This window comes from Artemia franciscana, chromosome 8, assembly GCF_032884065.1.
Source record: "Artemia franciscana chromosome 8, ASM3288406v1, whole genome shotgun sequence".
Classification (NCBI taxonomy): Eukaryota; Metazoa; Arthropoda; class Branchiopoda; order Anostraca; family Artemiidae; genus Artemia; species Artemia franciscana.
The window spans coordinates 28,055,200-28,077,393 of record NC_088870.1 but is presented as its reverse complement, the minus strand read 5'-3'; the positions used below and the strand labels follow the sequence as shown (position 1 = coordinate 28,077,393).

Sequence of the window (22,194 nt, the reverse complement as noted above, 5' to 3'; positions counted from 1 at the left end):
GCTTAGAGTGGACAGATCAGGATGAAACTTGGTGGGAAGAATAAGCACAAGTCTGAGGTACGTGATTGACATAACCGGACCGGATCCGCTCTCTTTGGGGGAGCTGGAGGGGGGGGGGTAATTCGGAAAATTTAGAAAAAATAAGGTGTTTGTAGCTTACGAACGGGTGATCAGATCTTAATGAAGTTTAACATTTAGAAGGACCTTGTGCTTCAGAGCTCTTGTTTTAAATCCCGACCAGATCCAGTGACATTGGGGAAGTTGGAGGGAGAAACTGGAAATCTTGGAAAACGTGAAAATTGAGGTATCTTTATCTTACCAATAGGTGATTGGATCCTAAGTAAACTTGATATATAGAAGGATCTTGCTTCTTAGATGCTCCATTTTCAATTCGGATCCGGGGACGTAGGGGTCTGGAGGGGGGAAACAGAAATCTTGGAAACCGGAAATTTTGGAAAACGCTTGGAGTAGAGAGATCGGGATGAAACTTGATGGGAAGATTAAGCACAAGTTATAGATACGTGATTGACATAATTGGAACGGATCCGTTTTCTTTGGGGGAGTTGGGGGGTGTTAATTTAGAAAAATTAGAAAAATTGAGGTATTTTTACCTTAAGAATGGGTGCCCGGATCTTAATAAAATTTGATATTTAGAAGGAACTCATGTCTCAGAGCTCTTATTTCAAGTCCTGACCAGATCTGTTGACATCGGGGGAAGATGGAGGGGGAAACCGGAAATCTTGGAAAATGCTTAGAGTGGAGAGATCGGGATGAAACTTGGTGGATAGAATAAACAAATGTCATAGATACGTGATTGACGTAACCGGACTGGATCTGCTCTTTTTGGGGGAGTTATAGTTCGGGGTTCAGGGCTTTGGCGAGTTTGGTGCTTCTGGACGTGCTAGGACGATGAAAATTGGTAGGCGTGTCAGGGAGCTGCACATATTGACTTCATAAGGTCGTTTTCCTCAATTCAACCATCTGGGGGGCTGAAGGGAGAGGAGAAATTAGAAAAAAATGAGGCTTTTTTAACTTAGGAGTGGATGATTGGATCTTAATGAATTTTGATATTTAGAAGGACCTCGTGACTCAGATCTCTTATTTTAAATCCCAACCGGCATTAAGCCTCTGATATTATTTTAAAATCAATCTATTAATTCTTATAATTTTTCTAGAGCTCATGCCATATGAGCTCTTGGCTCTTGGCTCTTCCGGCCTCGTCACAAGTGCCATATGAGCTCTTAGCTCCTGTTTTTTTTTTTTTTTTTTCAATGAAAATAGTTAGAAAATAAGGTATTTCAAAATCTAAGTGGAGGTGGGCAATCCCATATGTCCATTAATATTTTCTCGTTTTTCTAGGACTTTAGTGAGTAGCATTATATCTTAGATGAAGCAAGCGCTTCCCCCTTGAGACAATGACAATTAGGTGCAAATTGAATCCTAGATATGGTTTTGTAAAGGCAGCTGGGAGTTAGGCATGTAAACAATTTTCTCAATAGTTCCCTATAATATTGTATAAATTACCTCCTTTTTGTACTGTTCGTATTTTTTTCGAGTTTTTAAATGACCTGAAACATAGTAAAAAAGAGAATACGAACTATACTTTATTTTTAGACAGAATAACTAAAGATTGAAATGGGGCATTGTTATCACTTAATCACTTCTTGTGTACCCTGCCAGGGCAGCTAGGAAACTTTTATCTTTTTTTAGGGTGCAAAAAATTTGCACCCTAAAATTTGGAGGCAAATATTAAAAAAAATACTTAGTTGTCCGAGACACTTCCACATTATTTACAGACTACTCTAAAATTTGGATCTTTGAGAAGGGGTGCCGAGTTTTCCAAAACCTTTTAAACAGCCCTGTGAGGAAAATTATATTTTGAAACTTGAAGGTCACCGCTTCCATCAACGGGTTCCCTAGGAGAGAAAAACCCTCTGACGTATCCCTCACCTTTCCCCACGAAACATTGACGAATGACTTTCGTTTAAAACCATACTGCTCAATAAACTGTTCCGTTATAAGCTAGTTTTTCTCTGTATCCAAATAGTGAATACCAAGTGTCGGCCACTCAATAAGCAAAAATTTCAATGTTTTTGTAAATCAAACAGCATTTGGTTGCAAAAAAAAAAAATTATAGGACTTTATGACAGCAAACAATTAACAGTTTATAAAAAATAAACTAAATAAACAATATATATAAAGCAAGTACACAGGCATTTATTTTGAGGGGGTAGGCTACACAAGTTTAAAAAATGCAAAAATAGGTGAATCAGATAGACAATGTGGGAGATAACATGGAATCCTGAGACTCTCATACTTTGTTTCCAAAGTATTCCTTAAAGCGGGAAAGTAAGCCAGCAATTTTAAGATAAACACAAACAAACAAAGACAAAAACAAACAAAATCCTAAGCATTTCGGACAAAGGCGTAACCGAAATCAAAACCGGTCCGATCAAAATGAAAAATTTGTTCGAAGTCATAAAAGACTTGAAAACCTAATTAGAGTAAAGCCAATACAGATTGTATCTGTGAGAGGCGAAGCTGATATCACCTTTCTAAGAGTTGCGTAAAAATGATTAATTTCAACATAAAAACGATTCAGATCAATCAGTCCCGTTTTCAGCTTAAAGTGTGGGATGTAAGTCTCAAAAAAAGAAAACAAAAAAACGTAATGCCTTCCAGACACAGCAGTAGAAGTATATAGGTACAGTGGCTTATCTGGAGGTACATGTGTCCTCAGACGCTGGATTTGTTGGGGCACAGATATTAGGTAATATATCTACCATGCATTTCATGTACGATAGGCTCACTTACCCTGTTAACAGGTAGAGGGGCAAAACTGAAATCGTCTCTAGGCACTGAAAAACCAACCTACGTCCTTATATGGGCATGCTATAATCCAACAGAAGCAACATACCAAAAGAAGTAATAATTCCCATTGCTGATTAACGGGTATTTTTACACGCATATTCACTTTCAGGAAACACGTGAACCTGTGGGCTAAAGCCTAAGCTGTCACATTTTCTGTAGCAAGGTTGTCTGTTCGAGATGATAGATAATAAGATTTACAAGAAACCATTTTAATCGAAAAAAAAAACAATGTGTATTGAAATCCAAGAAAGAAACATGCCCAGAAAAATGATTAGCCACAAATCTTTACGTCCTTATTTAAATTTCCTTATAACTTATTTTCTTACATAATGTATCCCCACGACAATTAGTTACTTTGTTTTTGTCCTTTTTCGGGAAGTATTTCCTTTCTTTTGGACCTCAATTGAGGCAGAAAAACGCTACCTCAATAGCGTTTATTTTCTTCCACCTAATTTGTTTTTTGTTTAAACAGATTCTTGCCTTGGGATGCGGGAATGAAAGACAGCGAAGATGCTTTATATAAGGTAGTCAATATTCTTTTTTTTAGTAAATTAAAATTTTAGGGAGAAGATAATAGCCTATTTAGATGTAGGTGACTGACTATGAAAAGAATTTTTAATTTTCTTTTGTTTTATCAAAAGAATTGTATAAAGAATTGTCTTTTCCTGACCCAATATAAAATTTTTGACTCGCATGTCATCCCTTTTCTAAAGATACAAAAGTTCAATCAAAATAACAGAGAAGTCATCGAGAAGAACGGAGCAAATCCCCCCCCCCTGCTTAACCACTAGTAAATTACTAGGGAAAATTGGAAAAAAAAATAATTTTCACAGAAATGCTACGGTTCCAGCCTAGAGAATAAGCCGAAAAGTACTTATACTAGAAAATAAATGAAAGAATGAATGACTGTATTTAAAGCCATTTTTAGGCCGTATAAATACGTATACAACAACAAACAAACTAAATTATGTAACAATCGACTTTCGAATAATAAGACCCTTCTGGACAAAATTTCCCACTGCTACTATATTTATTTTCGACGTCGACTTCAAAGTTCCAAGAAGGGGCTCGCGACCACCCACACCAAGAAAGCTCCCTCTTAGCTCATTTAGCCCCTGACACCTGAAAAGAAAATGGTTCAGCCCATCAAGATCACCGCAAATTGGGCAAGTATATCGCATTTCCGGGTGACACCTATTTTTCCAAACACTTATGCTTCAAAGAATAATTTGTTGATGTCACCTAGTGAATATTACCTCTCTCTCCCTTCCACTGGTCTCACTCATCAAATTCTTATTTATGACATATAATCAAACAGTTCATGGTAAGGAACTGTAGTAAGGAGCGACCCGGCTGTCATGGGGGAAGAAAAATTCAATGAAAAGGGCGCAGGATTCTCTAGCATTACTATAAGAAAACAATGAAAAATAAACATGAAAACGTTTTTTCAAATGAAAGGAAGAAGTAGCATTGAAACTTAAAACAAACAGAGATTATTACGCATATGAGGGGTTCTAAAAATACTTTAGCATAAAGAGCGAGGTATTTAGGAGGAGATGAATACCTTGCTCTTTATGCTAAAGTATTTTTAGTAATTTCAACTATTTATTCTACGGCCTTTCTGATTCAGGGGTCATTCTTAAAGAATTGGGACAAAACTTACGATTTAGTGTAAAGAAGGAGGTATTAACGAGGGTACAAACCCCCTCATATACATAATAAAAATTAAAGAATATAAAAGTTTGTTACGTATGTTAATTCTAAAGTTACGTATATTTTTTGCTAATAAAAAAATTCGTTAAAATTAAAATTAATAGTTGCCTTTTTATGTAACCGAAAAATTGCATGGCAACTAGGCCTCCTTCCCCATCCCATATTTCTCAAAATCGTATGATTAAAACTAAGAGAAAGCCATTTAGCCAAAAAAGGAATTAATATGCAAATTTCATTTGAATAGTTTACGTGTGGAGAGTCAAAATCAAACATGCATTAATTCAAAAACGTTCAGAAATTACATAAAAAAAAACTAGTTTTTTTAACTGAAAGTAAGGAGCGACATTAAAACTTAAAACGAACAGAAATTACTCCGTATATGAAATGGATTGTCCCCTCCGCAATCTCTCGCTCTTTACGCTAACGTTTGACTCTTTGCCACAATTCTGCTTATTAAAACAATTAAAAGCTTTAGCGTAAAGAGCGAGGGATTGCGGAGGGGACTATCCATTTCATATACGGAGTAATTTCTGTTCGTTTTAAGTTTTAATGTCGCTCCTTACTTTCAGTTAAAAAAAACTAGTTTTTTTTTATGTAGTTGCCATTAAGTAACGTGATAATAGCCCAAACTAACAAGTACATTGCTTGAGATGGCGTAGCCTTCACTCTTGCCCCCTTCCGTTCGTAAAAAATGGGATAGCTTCAAAGTGTCTTAGCTTATTAAAAATAAAATTAGAGGGGCAAAATGAAAACATACATAAATTAACTCTCATTCACAGCTAGATGATATTAGTGGCACACAATAAATCCATAAATACAAACACTGGTATGCCTAAATAACATATAAAATAATGATTGTTGTTATTTAGTAATTATCTAATGTGTTAGTTCTTTAAATTATATTTCGAGGAACTAACACATTTGATTTAAAGGTCTGTAATATTATGGTAACGTTAGGACCAAGAAGAAAGCTACGGTATTAACATTTTGACTAACGAATATAAATGTTTTTGAACTGAATTTGTTAGGAGCTTTGGAAACTCATAACCCAAGATCGATGACATGAAATGAGGCAAAGGTAATCCTTTTAAGGGTCACAGTCAAGCAGAAATTTCAAATTTACATGACTGTAGGGCCGTAAGCACAGAGCTTGAAAACCCCCATCCGAAAATCCTTTACCCCCTTGTACGCATAAATGTTGGTGCAGGCCTAACTCTTTTGACTGGCTGATAACAAATCTGCACTTGCTGATTAATGGGATATAATATATTGGGCGACATTGAGGAACTGACGACATCTTTTGACAACTACTTGAGATTCTCCAACATCTGAAAACGCAATTTCTAGTACCAGACTTCTACTATTAATAAACATTAAATTTTATTCGTAGCAAAACTTAACAGACAATATTACTCCTCCAAATATGACCAATATGCATGTAAAAAAAATTAAACTAAGAGAAAAATTTTGTCTATAGAAAGTTAGGAGCGAGTTTGAAGATTGGTGGAAAACATTCCAAGACCAGCTAAACATGAAATCAGTGAGTTTAGGATTTGATCATTTAGAAGATGGAAGGAATGGTTTTATCAAAAAATTTGTGAATTAGCAGACGATGCTCTGATGAGGATAAGTAGAACAACAACTTGGAATATTAGTAAGAAAGCTCAAACCTTGGCAGAATAGAGAAGCGTTATGCATAAGAAGTTCCTGAGCGATAGACCCGTTGAAAATAAAAAGGAAGTAAGGGATACAGAGACTGAATTAATGTTTGAATTGAGGAGATGGGAGATAAAGGCTATTGATAAAACTGTCAAGGATCTGAAAGATACAGATAGACAGCACAATTGTAAAATACATGGGGGGAGGACTTCCCCTCACCTCAGTGTGGAGCTCCCCGGCACCTCTGAGGATTTTGTCAAAAATGTTTTAAGAATGAGGTCGTTATTTTAAACTTGAAAACTTTCAAGATATAATGGCAATTTTTAATGTGATTTTACTAACAACCTTACAGGAGATCTTGAAAATACAACATGGCCAAGATAAGCGTAAACAACGCTTATAAGCGTTATAAAACATAAGCGTAAAACGTTCCCTTTGAGAAAGGGAACTGACTAAAAATGGTTTCCATTAAAGGTGGTGAACATAGAATATTATAAATAGCACAATACTGAAGAACCAATGATCAACAAGGAGATATTAGAAGTACTTAGCATGAACCGCAATAAACAAATCAGATCGTCTCAAAATGATTACAGAAGTTGTCCTAGTTCATTTGCTGACAATTCTGCAAATGTATTGCAAATGAACTCGAAAAATTATTTAATTTTGGTCAACAAAAAATCCATAGAACACTATGTTATTCATAACGTTCGGTGGTTACTGCTTTTAATTAAAATTATCAATAAAGACGGTGAGAGCAGTGAAGATGTTAAAAGCAGAATAGCCAAGGCTGAGGGTGTTTTTTCACAGTTAACAAAAGCTGCAAGGAAGATAAGTCTGCAAATTAAGATTAGAATATTAAAAGCTACAATGATGACAGTAGTCAAATATGGCTCTGAAGCATGGGCGCTCCGAAAACCGGATGAAGATTTGCTAGATGTTTTCCAGAGAAATTGCCTACGGATTATTCTGGGTACCCGGCTGACTCACCGTATTTCAAACAGTAGGCTGTATGAAAAGTGTAGTTCAATTACGGATTCTAGGGCTATAATGAGGGAAAGGTTGAAATGGCTAGGGCACGTTCTGCAGATGAAAGATGGCAGATTGCCAAAGATAGTAATTTTCGGCCCACCGTCTAGGGCTAAACTGAAAGAATATCGTCAACAGTTGGGGTGGGAGGATGTCATAAAGAAAGATTTAAAGAAAATGAGAACTTCCTGGAAGGGTGTAAAGAGAGAGGCTTTGAATAGACTAGGCTGGAAGAGGAGTGTGCATAGCTGTGTTAGCCTGAGGCACCTTGGTGCTGCGGTGTGTTATTATCATTATTAGTAGTAGTGGTATTTTACCTTAGAAAACTTGTATTTCACGTTGAAAACAGTGACAGTATCCTTAAAAACCTATCTCTAAAACCAGACTTGGTGTTCTTCAGCTTCTTTTCGTTGTCAACTTATACAACGCCTTTGAACCATATTTTTCGCAAAACTTATTGTTTGATGTATGGTCGTTTCAACGAGCACCTAAAATCATCCTTAGATAGTTCCAGAAGATATTTACTACTACTACTACCAACAACTCACTGCAGCACCAAGTCGCTTGATGCCAACATACCTATGCACGCTCCTCATCCATCCCAATCTTTTCAGAACCTTCCTTTTTTCATCCTCCCAAGAGGCTCTCATTCTCCTTAAATTTTTCCTTATTACATCGTTTTACCCTATTCGGGAACGACCTGCTTTTGGGAAAGACATCTGAAATATCTGTTTTATTCTTTCTATCTTATTTCAACAGCAAAAAAGAACACACAGTGCCGTTGCCATTTTAGTTTTCTAGATGCTCTTGTTGAACTTCCTCTGTTTAAACATGTAGAGGATCAATTTAAAAATACTCAGAAAATAAAATAACCATTTGCGGATATAATATTTATCACACACGAATGATTCAATGGTTTTTTATTGTTTAAAGGAAAGTATCATCTTGGGATTAAGTTTTAAATTTCCTAGAATGAATTATGAATCGCTAGGATGAAACATGGAAAAACTACTTTTTTGCCCTGAACAATGTATCCTAAAATTAGGATACATTCCCAAAACCTCCCTTTCCCAAAACCACATTGTTGAGGTCTTTAAACTTAGTCTACACCATCTATATGTATAATAAGCATCATCAATGCACTCTTCTTCCTAATAAAACCAAGCCCTCTTTGATCAATATATTAGTTCTAATCACTTTCTTTTTACAAAATAAGCTAATTAAAATTTTCCTAAAATCACAAGGCACTTCCAATTTATCTAAGATCAGATCGGAAATTGTCAGTATCTTGTCTCTTGCTCCGTAGCCATCATATTTCCAAAAACTCATTTACCATACTATCAGAATCCACAGCCTTAGTAGTTTTCTTTTCAATGCCATCTCCAAATTCTTATTAAATAAATCTTCTTTCACTTCTAGAGTATCAAAAACTCAGACATTATTTTCTTCTTTATTTCCTGCAACTTTAGTAAAATTTATTGGTACTCTCAAAGCTGTTCTATTCATGTCTTCTTGAGGTTCTCTGTATCACTAATCTAACACTGTTCCTATAACTAACTGGAAAAGTCTGGACTGGCTACTTCCCACTGATTTCTTAGCAAGGAAACGCATTATTTTACAGTTAGGCTGTCTGCCTCTATATTCTACATTCTCCACTGTTTTATCTGAAGCCTTTGTTTCCCGTTTACTCAATTGACACTTTAATGTTCTCTTTTCCTCCCTTTTTATTCTCAAAAGATTTACCATTCGGGTACTTCTTTTACAAAACACTTCTTTCTTATGTCAATCTTTAATGGATTTTCAGAAATATTCCAAGGTGTTTTTTTCCAACTTTCATCCCCAAAGCATCTCCTTCTACTTCATAAACTATTTTGGTTAAATCATACCTTCCATCTTCTATACTATTAGATTATATACAAGTAACGCCATACTTTCATTACCATAGATTTTATTACCCATGGTTTTTAGCCCTTACTAGATTTTGAATTTTTGTATATCCATTAAAAGAAAAATAACAAAAATAATCCTTGCCCTGCTTAAATTTTTGTGAATTGGCACCCCTGAAAATGGCGCCCCAATGCGTCTGAACTAACCATTATTGATGCGTATTTGTGTTTTCGTATTTGATTTTTGCAATGAAAGTATGTTTTTGCTTTTATCCTGCTCTAATCCATCTCTTGTTGAAATTGTTAAAGAGCCTTAGTTCAACTCTGCCTTTCGACCTGAGTAGAACTGCATGGAAAAATCCACATTTTTATTGAACAAATAATTGTGTTCACGAGGATGGGAGGCGAACACGAGCTCACCCTCGTGAAAATGGATCCCAAATTCTATAATGATCCTATACATCACCTGCTGTTTTATCTCTACATCGTATTTTAGAGCCATCTATTTTTATTTTCACTTAAGAAATAAAAAGGTGGCAGAATTAATTCATAAATAATGGAGCATAGAGGAGAAAATTCTGGAAGCTCCATTCTATTACACCAACAACAAATTCATAAATAAAATAAAACACAATGTGCATTTCTCATGCCAACCAAGGTAGTGAAACTTGAAAGGACAAATATTAGGCTACAGTATTTAATTATAATCACTCGTACAAAAAATTGAAATAAAAAGGAAAAGAAAACGGGAGAATATTAATTTAAGTAAAATAACTACATAGAGCGGGTTACTCACAAAAATTTCTCTTTAGGTAAAGGGAACTACTTTCACCTTAGCTTGAAAACAGGAAGACTAGGAGGGTTACGCAGGTAGGCTGTATGTTCCAAACATAAGGAGCATTCCTGAGTTATATTACTTGAATCTGTTATAATATGATAATGATGGTAACTATTATGACTTTTATAAGCATAAAGAATTTTAAAAGCAGGGCTTAATCTAAATACCCTAAACGCTACATTATAGCGCTGACCTAAAATGCTTTTGATAGTGCATCGGCAGCGCCAAGTGAAACAAGTATATTTTTCAAAACAAGTATATCTGTTCTAGTAATCAAATAGGCATTCCTTTATGGCAATGAGTTCTAGAAAGGCGAAGTGATATCAAAAGTTTTCTAAACATCCAAAATCGATTAAGGTACGGTAGGCTCAGAGGAGAAAAGCAAAAAAAAAAACAAGGTAAACTATAGGTATTATCTGGGTTTTATTGCCATTATCGTTTTCTATCCTCGCGTCAAAGTTTTTTTCTTTTCGTATTTCTTTCCTTCTTAGGCATATAATAGGCTTGTGAAAGAAAAACTATAAGGAGCAGAACTTTGAAAACAGCCTGTACATTAAATGACTTGAATTTTTCTGTTGATTCCTAATGTTTAACAATTATTACGCTTAACGTCATCAAAACTTATTAACATATTCTGAACGTATTAGGAGTTATCAGTAAAAGAAACTTTAGAAAGAACGTGATATATGTGGCCGCATAATTCGTTCTTGATATTACATACCACCCCTAATAAATATTTGAATACAATTTATTATTCTTTAGTACACGATCATTCCCGAAACACTGTTATATGAATATTAAGTTTGAATTGGTAAAGAAGGAGGGCTGAAGAGGGGAATCGTAAAATTCTCAAATTTAAGAGAGCGCAGGATCAAACAGTTCGCAGTAACAAATATTAACAAAGAAGATCACACCTCAGGAAAGTGCCACATTCAAGCATTTTGACATATAAAACATCCTTTTTGGCCCGAAAGGGGCCAATTTATTATCAAGAAAAAATTCTGAGAACCATTGAAAGGATATCTATATAGACTCCTAGTTTCAGAAGTAAGCCATTCTTCTCTAAACACAAACACAGTCCATAAAAATAAACCATTTATCCAATATAACTGATGGCTATACAATATCGCATAGTTACACGTTATGTTTTAGAGTGTTTGCAAATGGATTCTCTTTTTGAAGAGGAGAACCTAATCGCCAAAATAATATCTTAACCCCATGTTTTCACACTTTCTAGGAAAGACGCTTTAGATGAAGTGAATAAGTACTCACTTGAACACAGATTTAACCTCTGATCTCCCTTTGTTAAAAAGAATACATACAAATATAGATGAATTTATGATAAAGCGTAGAGTGTGGGTGCTGAGGGTAGAAAATCTTTCATTTTATTGTGGAGACTAATGTCTATTTTGGAAAATTATATTTTATTTCGAAAAAACATTATATTTTTATTTCGAAAAGACAAAGACGCAAAATGAGCTTTTCTTTTCTCGAAGTATTTTTGTGCAAAATCAAAACTTTGATTTAAGACGGTCTGAGGGGGTAGTCACCCTCCTTACATTTAGGGCAACGTAAATTAAATAAAAATACAAGTTTTTTTTTATATGGAAATAAAGAGGAACATTGAAATTTAAAATAAACAGAAATAATTCCTTACATTAGGGACCTGATCCCTCTTCAACTCTGGCCTTTCTGTGCTAAAGTTAAATAGTACTTTATTTAAAAGAGTGAGTACAAAAATTGTACGAGTTGAAAGCAAATGCATATCAATTACCTCATCCATTCTTCGGACATTGAGAAAAATAGTTTTTATTCCATTTCATTTACCCATGTGTTTGAAAAATTCTTCCTAAAGCGTTGAAGGCGAAAATTCCAACTACAGCGTAAATATCAGAAATTGGGGAGGGAGTAGCTTACCTCATATAAGGAATAGTTTTGTTTATTTTAAGTTTTAATGTCGTTCTTCACTTCCAATTGAAAAAAAGTTGTCTTTGTTTAATATCTAAGCAAGACTAATAGTTTTTCATGTTATGGATACTTTTCACGAGCAAATTTTATGCCGTCTGAAGATTATGTCTTGCAAAGATTCTGTCTTTATCAAGTAATTTTAAAGAATTTTTGCAAACATGAAAATGAAAAACTCAGCATTAAAAAAGTCCCATTGTCTTAATATACCAATGCACACTCAGTAACAGATCCACTGTGCAGATCCCCTTCTGGGTTGGGTATAGATTTACTTTAGGGCAATCTTGACTTACATTTATACGAACCTGCTGAGCAAAAGACCAGTATCAATCACCTCGTCCCCCCTCCCTATTCCAAAACACTGTATTCATCGCTATGCACATCTTGCATGTCATACTGAATCCAAATGGTCTGTCATAAGATTTTCAAATACCGATTATTAGACAAGCGAATCTATAAGCCCCCTTTTTAAAACATAAGGAACGAAATATTATCCAACCTTTGTTTAGTAACCGGAACATAATTGAAACTAACCTCTAAAAGTTGAATAAGAGCTGGCAGCACTGCTAGTGGACGGCTGTCTTCTAACAGACAATCCAGTTGATGGGGCTTTGGTAGACGAGCGCTTAAAGAATTCTCGAAAGGCTTTTTTCCATGATCTTCCAGCTTTGCTCTGAAAATTTCTGCTGCCTCTTCTAGTATTCCTCGTTTTGTCACGTACACTATAAAATAAAGATATGTGATGCAATACTCAGTGATAAGTCAAGCAAAAAAATCATCAGCCTAACTCCACTATTCCTTAGGTATGTCAAATTTTGTTCTTCAAGAAAGGCATTTTGTTTAATTGCTGCCCATTTTTCACATGATTTTTGGAATAAAACAGCTTAAGTAATTATCAACTAATAAATATAGTAGGGGATAGTTGGGTAATCTTGATGGATGAATCCCCTTGTAAACAAACTACTACATCAGCATTCTTACCTTCTTATATTATTAAAATAAGTGTTAAGGTTGGTGTAAAAGCATTTTGAAACTCGACTTTGCTTAAAATTGCTTTAAAAATTCCCTTTTTCCGTTCATGAATTAAAAATAAAAATCAAATATTTTTTTTAGGAAAATCGAACAGCAAAATCAAGTCATGAGATAGGCAGAAAATGAAGTCAAGCAATAGGTCAAACTTTTAAGGAACAGAAAGGATGAAGAAATGTAACCGAAAACAAAAGCATATTTATTGGACCTTCCGACCATTCTGAGAGAAACTTAATGTATAAAAACCATCGAAATAAGAATTAAGGTGTCAAGTGAATGCCATAGATAAACCCGCCAAAGATTTGGAATGACGATCTTCTATGAATGCGCCAGCATAAGGCATTCCTGTCTCTGAAAATGAAAACCTCAATATATGCTTTTTGATAAATTCCAATGGGTTGTTTATACTAGAATTTGAATCCATCCTTTAGGCAAAAATTTTTGTTTTAGGCCGCAAAAACAGCAAAAATTACTACTTTGTTACGGCGCAATCTTTTCTGGATATCAAAAAGGTTAGTGGAACATTAAGTTTTCTTTATAACAAGTGTTTTTCCGCTATTCTAGAACCAATGGCTCGATACAATCACTCCTGAGAAAAAAAAACAACAAACAAACGCACACAGAAATAAACATGCATCCTTTGCGACCATTCCTTGTAAAACAAGAGCTAACAGCTCATATGGCACTTGTGACGAGGCAAGAAGAGCTAAGAGCCAAGAACTCATATGGTATGAGCTCTAACAAAATTCTATGAATCAATAGATGGATTTAAAAGGAAAATAAGAGGCTTAATGCTGGTCAGGAATAGAATAAGAGCTCTGAGTCACGATGTCCTTCTAAATATCAAAATTCATTGAGATCCGATCAACCACTCGTAAGTTATCAATACCTAATTTTTTCTAATTTGTCCTCTCCCTTTAGTCCCCCAGATGGTCGAATCTGGGAAAACGACTTTGTCAAGTCAATTTGTGCCGCTCCCTGACACGCCTACCAATTTTCCTCGTCCTAGCACGTCCAGAAGCACCAAACTCGCCAAATCACTGAACCCTCCCCCCAACTCCCCCAAACAGAGCAAATCCAGTACGGTTCCGACAATCACGTATCAAGGACATTTGCTTATTCTATCCACCAAGCTTCATCCGATTCCTCCACTCCAAGTGTTTTCCAAGGTTTCCCCCTCCAACTCCCCCCAATGTCAAAAGATCTGGTCGGGATTTGAAATAAGAGCTCTGAGACATGAATTCCTTCTAAATATCAAATTTCATTAAGATCCAATCGCCTATTCGTAAGATTAAAATACCACAATTTTCACGTTTTCCAAGAATTCCGGTTTCCCCCTCCAACTCCCCCCAATGTCACAGATTCTGGTCGGAATTTAAAATTAGAGCTTTAAAGCCCAAGATCCTTCTAAATATCAAGTTTCATTAAGCTCTGGTCACCCTTTCGTAAGTTACAAATACCTCAATTTTCAAAATTACCCCCCCCCCCCCAGCTCCACCAAAGAGAGAAGATCCGGTCCGGTTTTGTCGGTCACGTATCTTAGACAGGTTTTTATTCTTCCCATCCAGTTTCATCCTGATCTCACCGCTTTAAGTATTTTCTAAGATTTCCAGTCCCCCCAACTGCCCCCCTATTACGCTAGATCCGTTTGAGATTTAAAATAAGAGATCTGAGTTACGAGGTCCTTCTAAATATGAAGTTTCATGAAGATCCGATCACTTCTTCGTAAGTTAAAAATACGTCATTTTTTCAAATTTTTCAAAATTACCCCCCCCCCCCTAATAGGGCGGATCCATTCCAATTATACAATGACATTTTAATTAGAATAAGAAGCTTTGTTTTAAATTACAAAAAAAAACACTTTACCTTAAAGAGCGAGGTCTGAAGGAGGAGGCAACCCTTTTTATATACGCAATAATTTTTTTTCGTTTTAAGTTTTAATGTCGCTTCTTACTTTCAGTTAAAAAAACTTGTTTTTTTTTTATTTAATTTCAGAACGTTTTGAATTAATGCATGTTTTGATTTTGGCTCTCCGCAGATGAATAATTAAAACGAAATTTGCATATTTATTTTTTTGGCTAAATGGCTTTCTCATAGTTTTGATCGAATGATTTTGGGAAAAAAGGAGCGGTGGAGGAGGCCTAGTCGCCACCCCCGCAGTTTTTTGGTTACTTAAAAAGGCAACTAGAACATTTAATTTTTTACAAACGTTTTTATTAGTAAAAGATATACGTAACTTACGAATTAGCTTACGTAACGAACTTTTGTATTCGTATGTTTTATTACGTATATGAGGGGGTTTATCCCCTCGGCAGTACCTCGCTCTTTACAACAAAGCTTAAGTTTTGTCCCAATTCCTTAAGAATGACCCCTGAATCACAAAGGTCGTAGAATAGATAGTTGAAATTACTAAAAATATTTTAGCTTAAAGAGTGAGGTATTGAGGAGGGGACGAATCCCCTCATATGCGTAGTAATTTTTTTCGTTTTAACGCTGCTCCTTACTTTCAGATGAAAAAACTTTTTCATATTTATTTTTTTATTGTTTTTTTAATAATGCTAGAAAATCCTGCGCTCCCTTCATGGGAATTTTCTTCCCCCATGACAAATTACTCCATGGAAAGTTCCCCCAACATATCCCCCTCTTCTTAACAACTCCCCCCCCCCCAACAAAAGAAATCCCTGTGAAAACGTCTGTACACTTCCCAATAGCCAATAGTATAGGTAAGCACAGGTCAAAGTTTGTAACTTGCAGCCCCTCCCACGGGGACTGTGGGGGATTAAGTCGTTCTCAAAGACATAGTTACAAGGTTTTTGGACTATGCTGAATAAATGGCTATCTCAGAATTTTGATCCGATGACTTTGGGAAAATGATTAGCGTGGGAGGGGGCCTAGGTGCCCTCCAATTTTTTTGGTCACTTAAAAAGGGCACTAGAACTTTTTGTTTCCGTTAGAATGAGCCCTCTTTCAACATTATAGGACCACAGGGTCGATACGATCACCACTGGGAAAAAACAAAAAACAAAAAAAAACACAAAAAACAAACAAACAAATAAACACGCATCCGTGATATGCCTTCTGGCAAAAAATACAAAATTCCATATTTTTGTAGATAGGAGCTTGAAACTACTACAGTATGGTTCTTTGACACGCTGAATCTGATGGTGTGATTTTCGTTAAGATTCTATGACTTTTAGGGGGTGTTTGTTTTCTAAAATAAGACAAATTTTCTCAGGCTCGTAACTTTTGATGGGTAAGACTAAACTCGATTAAACTATGTATTTAAAATCAGCATTAAAATGCGATTCTTTTGATGTAGCTATTGCTAACAAAACTCCATTTTTTAGAGTTTTGGTTACTATTGAGCCGGGTAGCTCCTTACTACAGTTCGTTACCACGAACTGTTTTATATTTATTAAAATACGTAATGCAAATATTTGAAAAATTGACAAAAGTTTTAATCTTTTACTGTATGCATAACCTATATGGAAACTTTGGCCAGTTTTCAAATACATATATCTCGTTTTCAATGTGGGTTATATTCCAGTGGGTTTAACCAAACAGTTCGAGGTAACGAACAAAAACGGAATTTTTATACCAATAGTTACATCAAAAGAATCGCATTTTAATGCTGATTTTAAATATATAAGTTTAATCAACTTTAATCTTACCCATCAAAGAATAAGAGCCTCAGAAAATTTGCCTCATTTTAGAAAATAGTGGGAAATACCCCCTAAAAGTCATAGAATCGTAATGGAAATCCCACCGTCATATTCAGCGTATCAGAAAAAAGGTTTAAAGCTCCTATCTGCAAAAAAATGAATCGTTTTTTTGCCAGAAGAAAGATAACGGATGCGTGTTATTTTTTTTTATCGGAGGTGACCGTATCGATTCAGTGGTCCTAGAATGTCGCAGGAGGCTTCATTCAAATTGAAGTTAAAATTTTTACCGCCCTTCTTAGGTGACCAAAAATCAGAGGGTAACTAGGCTCCCACCCACGCTCATTTTTTTCCCAAAGTCAACGTATCAAAATGTTGAGATATCCATTTTTTCAGCATCGTCGAAAAATCTAATAGCTATGTCTCTGAGGACGACTTAATCCCCAACAGTCCTCGGGGAAAGAACTGCAAGTTATGAGCTTCGCCAATTGTTTCCATATAGTATTGGTTATTAGGGAGTTTACAAACGTTTTTAGGGGGGATTTTTCCGGTAAGTGGTAGGGTTGTCTGGGGGAGGGGGATACGTGGGAGATTCTTTCCATGGATGAATTTCTCACGGGGGAAAAGAATTTTCCATGAAGCAGGCACCGGTTTTCCCAGTATTATTGAAAACGATCAGAAATTAAATTAAAAAAACAAGTTTTTTCAACTGAAAGTAAGGAGTAACATTAAAACTTAGAACAAACATAAATTATTACGTATGTGAGGGGGTTCGCCCCCTTGTCAATACCTCGCTCTATACGCTAAAGTATTTTTAGTGCTTTCAAAAGAGCAATTTATTCTCATTAAAAGGCCTTTGCGAATCAGGGGTCATTCTTAAAGAACTAGAACAAAATTCAAACTTTAGCGGAAAAAGTGAGGTATTGACGAGGGGGCGAACCCCTCATATACTTAATAATTTCTGTTTGTTTTAAGTTTTAATGCTGCTCCTTACTATCGGTGGAAAAAAACTAGTTTTTTTATTTAATATTTTTAAAGACCAGTTTCCTCTTAAATTTAGGCTATTATGATTCACGATTCCCACTTTGGCAACCCATTTTGCAGTAGGTGAATCTGCAACCTACGGGGCTGTATCTACTTTTGAAGCTATTATTAGAAGATTGGTAACGGTAGTTCTGGAAGAAGGGATGGTAAAAACAAACTGTTTTTTTTTTTTTTAAGTTCAAAATCTCTGAGATTACTTGAACTGTTCTACTAGTTAGAATTTGAGGAATTCCGCCTATGACCACTTTCCTGTCAAAATTAATAAAACAAATATTTTTAACATTTTCAAAACAAATGATTATTTTCTTTCTTTTAACAAATTAACGGACGGGTTGTTGATAGTAAGCTAATCTCATAGCTATTAATTATTATTCTGCCGTCATGATTTTATATCGTCTGCCCTGAAGATAAAGATTTTCTCAATGAAATTTCACTTTAAGGCTAGGCTAAGCACTAACCGGTTTCTGTTTTTGTATACCAAACCAATCCTAACCACGTTTTATTCTACCATAAAAACAACTAGGTCAAAACTGCTACAAATGTTGAAAAGGCCCAAACCCATTATTTCTCTTTCTATTGGTGACTTCATGTTCGTGTTCCGTTGATCATGCACTTTAACTCGAATACACTCCTCAAAAGCTTTTATAAAATTCCAGGAAGACCATTTAGGAAAGAATCGAAAACAATTAAATCTTAGTTTTCAAGAAACGCGGTATCAAGTTTTCATTAAATACTTGGAATTGAGAAATAATTTAATCCAAACTCGTTGAAAAATAATTTTCCTTATAGAAAAAAAAACAGCCAAGTCAAAACTTAAAACAAAGAGACAATAACGTAAATGTAAGGGCACTGCTAGTCGTCTCAGCCCTCTGCTTTCTACAATAAAGTTTAACTTGGATACAACACAACTTTCAGCTCAAAACTTCCCTTTAATTAAATCAAACGCTATTCGTTATATTCTAATAGATTGTAAATAAAGGCGAAGTTTAACCTTAATTTAACTTTAGCAGAAAATTAACTTTAGTACATTTTAATGGTTGCTTTTCCCTCTCATACAAAAAAGCACTTGTTTTGTTCGGTTCTGGTCATTTGTTTTGAGAACAGACCATAATTGTAATATCAATAAATTGATATTATAAACTGTACGGTGATGTTCTGAATAACGGAACTAAATAACCCTCTTAAAGTGGCATTTTACTAAAAAACAAAGGGAGAGAATTCTCACGATGGAGATGACAAACAGGACTAGGGACAGTAGAATGAAAGGATTTGTCCCTTCCACAAGACCTTGCTCTTTACGCTAAAGTTTTGACTTTTTGTCCTAATTCTTTAAGAACAATTCCTGAAACACAATGACATTTTAATTAGATTAAGAAGCTTTGTTTTTAAATTAAAAAAAAAAAAAACACTTTACCTTAAGAGCGAGGTCTGAAGGAGGAGGCAACCCTTTTTATATACGTAATAATTTTTGTTCGTTTTAGGTTTTGATGTTGCTCCTTACTTTCAGTTAAAAAAACTTTTTTTTAAATTAAATTTCCGATCGTTTTTAAATAATATCGAGATATCCGGTTCTCTCTCCAATAAAAATTCCGGGACTTGTGTATTATACGCCACTCACTCAAGTTTACGAAGTGTAAAACTCGAGAACAAATCGAGTTCTTCGTTACTTAAAGGAACAATTTAAACCATATATTTGCACATTAGGGGCGGGGGAGGGGGTAAAGCATAACGGGTATGCATGCAAAATGTGTTAGGTATAATTATTCTATATATCATGAAGTAAGAATTGTTTTCTGACTTCAAACTGTCCAAATACTATACCCTCCCTTTTAGGTGCAAATATATAGCCCAAATTATATATATTCTTATCTATTCTGCACTGGTCTTTTTCTTGTCTCAGGCTAAGCTGAAAGAAACTAACGAAGAAACCAATTTGTTCTTGAGTTTTACACAGCGTAATTTTGAGTGAGTGGCGTATAATACACAAATACCAAAATGCCTACCAAATAAAATTCTCTAATTTGGAAAGCCTTATTTTCCACGTGGGGATATTTTCCACAGGGGTTATTTTCCGGAGGGATATTGTCCACGGGGCGGGTGTTTTCTACGGGGGGTATTTTCTGATGGTGTTTACCGGGGGGTATTTTCCCGGAGGGTATTTTTTGGAAAGGGGGGGGGGAGGGTAAACACCCACCACCACTGAATACAATGTTAGCTCAAGTTGGGCCAAATGTCGCAATGACAAGTATTTGAGATAACGACTCTCTTTCAGTATCAATAAGCCTTATGAAAACAGTGCCTTAATTTTGTCTTTTCATTCTACGAGGGATCACAATTTATAACATTAAATACAAAAATATTGGTCCTTATGCCAACAAACTTTTCTTTTTTGTACGGACAGATATTCAAAATTATAATTCCATGGAAGAAGTTGACCTCAATGTAAAATAAGAATATCATTTGGGAGGCACGATCACCTTCCTGAAAACTAGGCCTAAGAAAGGGTATTTTTTTTTTTTTTTTTATTAGCTTGACGCCTTCAAAGATTATTATATTGCTTAGACAACTAAAAATTTTGTTGGGAGTGGATTGGGGCCCCTGAATGGGCCAGAAAATTTATTATCCTTGATCAATTTGAAATTTGCAGCCGCAATTCATCAACTTCAAACTTACATGTAAATAAGGCCAAGAAAACCTTATTAACAACGAACTATCTTGAAAAAATAAGATTGTAACGGGATAAAATACCCGGAATATATTTGTGTCTCTCGTATAGTCTACCACCTGCAATAGTATTTCACGTGTGTGGGACTTGTTCTTTAATATGTTTTAGATTACATTTGCTTCTTTGGAAGCTTTAAAATTCTCCACCGCTGCAAAAAAAAAGACATAAGTTAAAGCTGTGGTAATATTAACTTAATAACGCTGCAAAACTAAATAAAACCCGGACTCACAGTCCTATGTCCTGATTACTAAAAAAAAAAAAAAAAAAAAAACAAAACAAAAAAAAACAGTGCTTGAGACAGAATTATATTCAAAGAAAGGAAATACTGTCTATGGAGACAAACATTTAAAACTAATGTTGGTTGCATCTATTTGTGACGCTTGGAAGTTTTTTCTTCTAATATGCTGGAAAATTACAGGGCCAGAGAGATCTCATTGAAGACAACTTTGATGTTTGGTTATATCGACATGTGACGCTTGGAAACGGAGATAACAAATCTTGTTTTCTCCTATTGCTATAAATACAGGAAATGCAGGAAGACAAAAAGTATCGAAAACAATTTGTTATATTGGTTTGTGACGTACAAAACAGGCCTAAATTGGTCTTGTCTAACCCGGTTAGAATTATACTGGGGACAGGTTAAACACGAGGCTAAAACAAGAGCAGAACATGCTTTTCGAAAAAATGGTTGTATCGCTTCGTGACACCCAAAAAGGGTCATGAGATTTATTTCTCCTGTTGAAATGAAACTTCGTAAATATACTGTACCAAGAAGACCTTAATGACAACAACAAGGAGACCTTAATGATTAACCGAATTAGTAATATCTGCACGCTACTGCTTATTTTACTACTACTACTGCTACTACTAATATCGCTATTGCTACTATAACTACTGCTTCTGTAGCGACTACTACTATGGCTGAGGATATTGAGGTGAAAGTTTGTGAAAAGTTAAGGGGAAAATTGAACTAAATCAAAATCAGAAATATCTTACGAACGGCGTACAATATCAAGCTGAGACTTCTAGGGTATCATAAAGGGGATGTTCAACTGACGAAAATGCCATACTTGCATACTACTACTGGTACTGCCGTAACTGTTACTACTACTGCAACGCTACTGCTACTACTACTACTACTACTGCAACGCTACTGCTACTACTACTACTACTACTACTACTACTACTACTACTACTACTACTACTACTACTACTACTATTACTACTGCTACCAATACTATAATGCTAGTACTACTAAGGCTAAGGGTATGAAGGTGAAAATTCATGATAATATTGAGGGGACAGTTGCACTAAATTAAAACACACTATGGGCGTGTAGATTGTAAAAAGGGCGTATCTCAGGAATGGCCTAGGGTATTAAGTTGGAACTTTTGGAGAATACTTCGGGGGAAGATCAACTGATCAAACGGCAATATGTGCGGCCTACTATTTTACAAATTTAACAAAATGTTAATGAGGAAGTTGAACAAAATTAAAAAACACTATGGGTATACAGGTTATCAAAAGGGCATATCGCCAACATCAATGCAACGGCTGATTGAATTAAGTTGAAACTTATAGGGCTTGATGAGGGAGGTACATAACTGACAAAAAGGGATTGTGTGCATGTTGCTACTGATGCTACCCCTGCTACTATTATTACTACTGCTACTACTAATATTGCTACCAAAGCTGCATGTATATGGAGTAGGCATTGAATAACAGAATGTTGAGACAGTGTTGAACTAAAGCAAAACACACTATGTATATGTAGGA

General features: G+C 35.3%; 1 protein-coding gene across 1 annotated transcript in view; it reads right to left on the bottom strand.

Moving 5' to 3' along the window:
* LOC136030240 (uncharacterized) overlaps window positions 1-22,194 on the bottom strand; it is a 113,824-nt gene that overhangs the window by 64,269 nt on the left and 27,361 nt on the right. Inside the window, exon 4 of the mRNA XM_065709067.1 lies at window positions 12,496-12,683. Within this exon, the coding sequence (XP_065565139.1) occupies window positions 12,496-12,683 (188 nt within the window). The remainder of the gene's footprint in view (window positions 1-12,495; window positions 12,684-22,194) is intronic.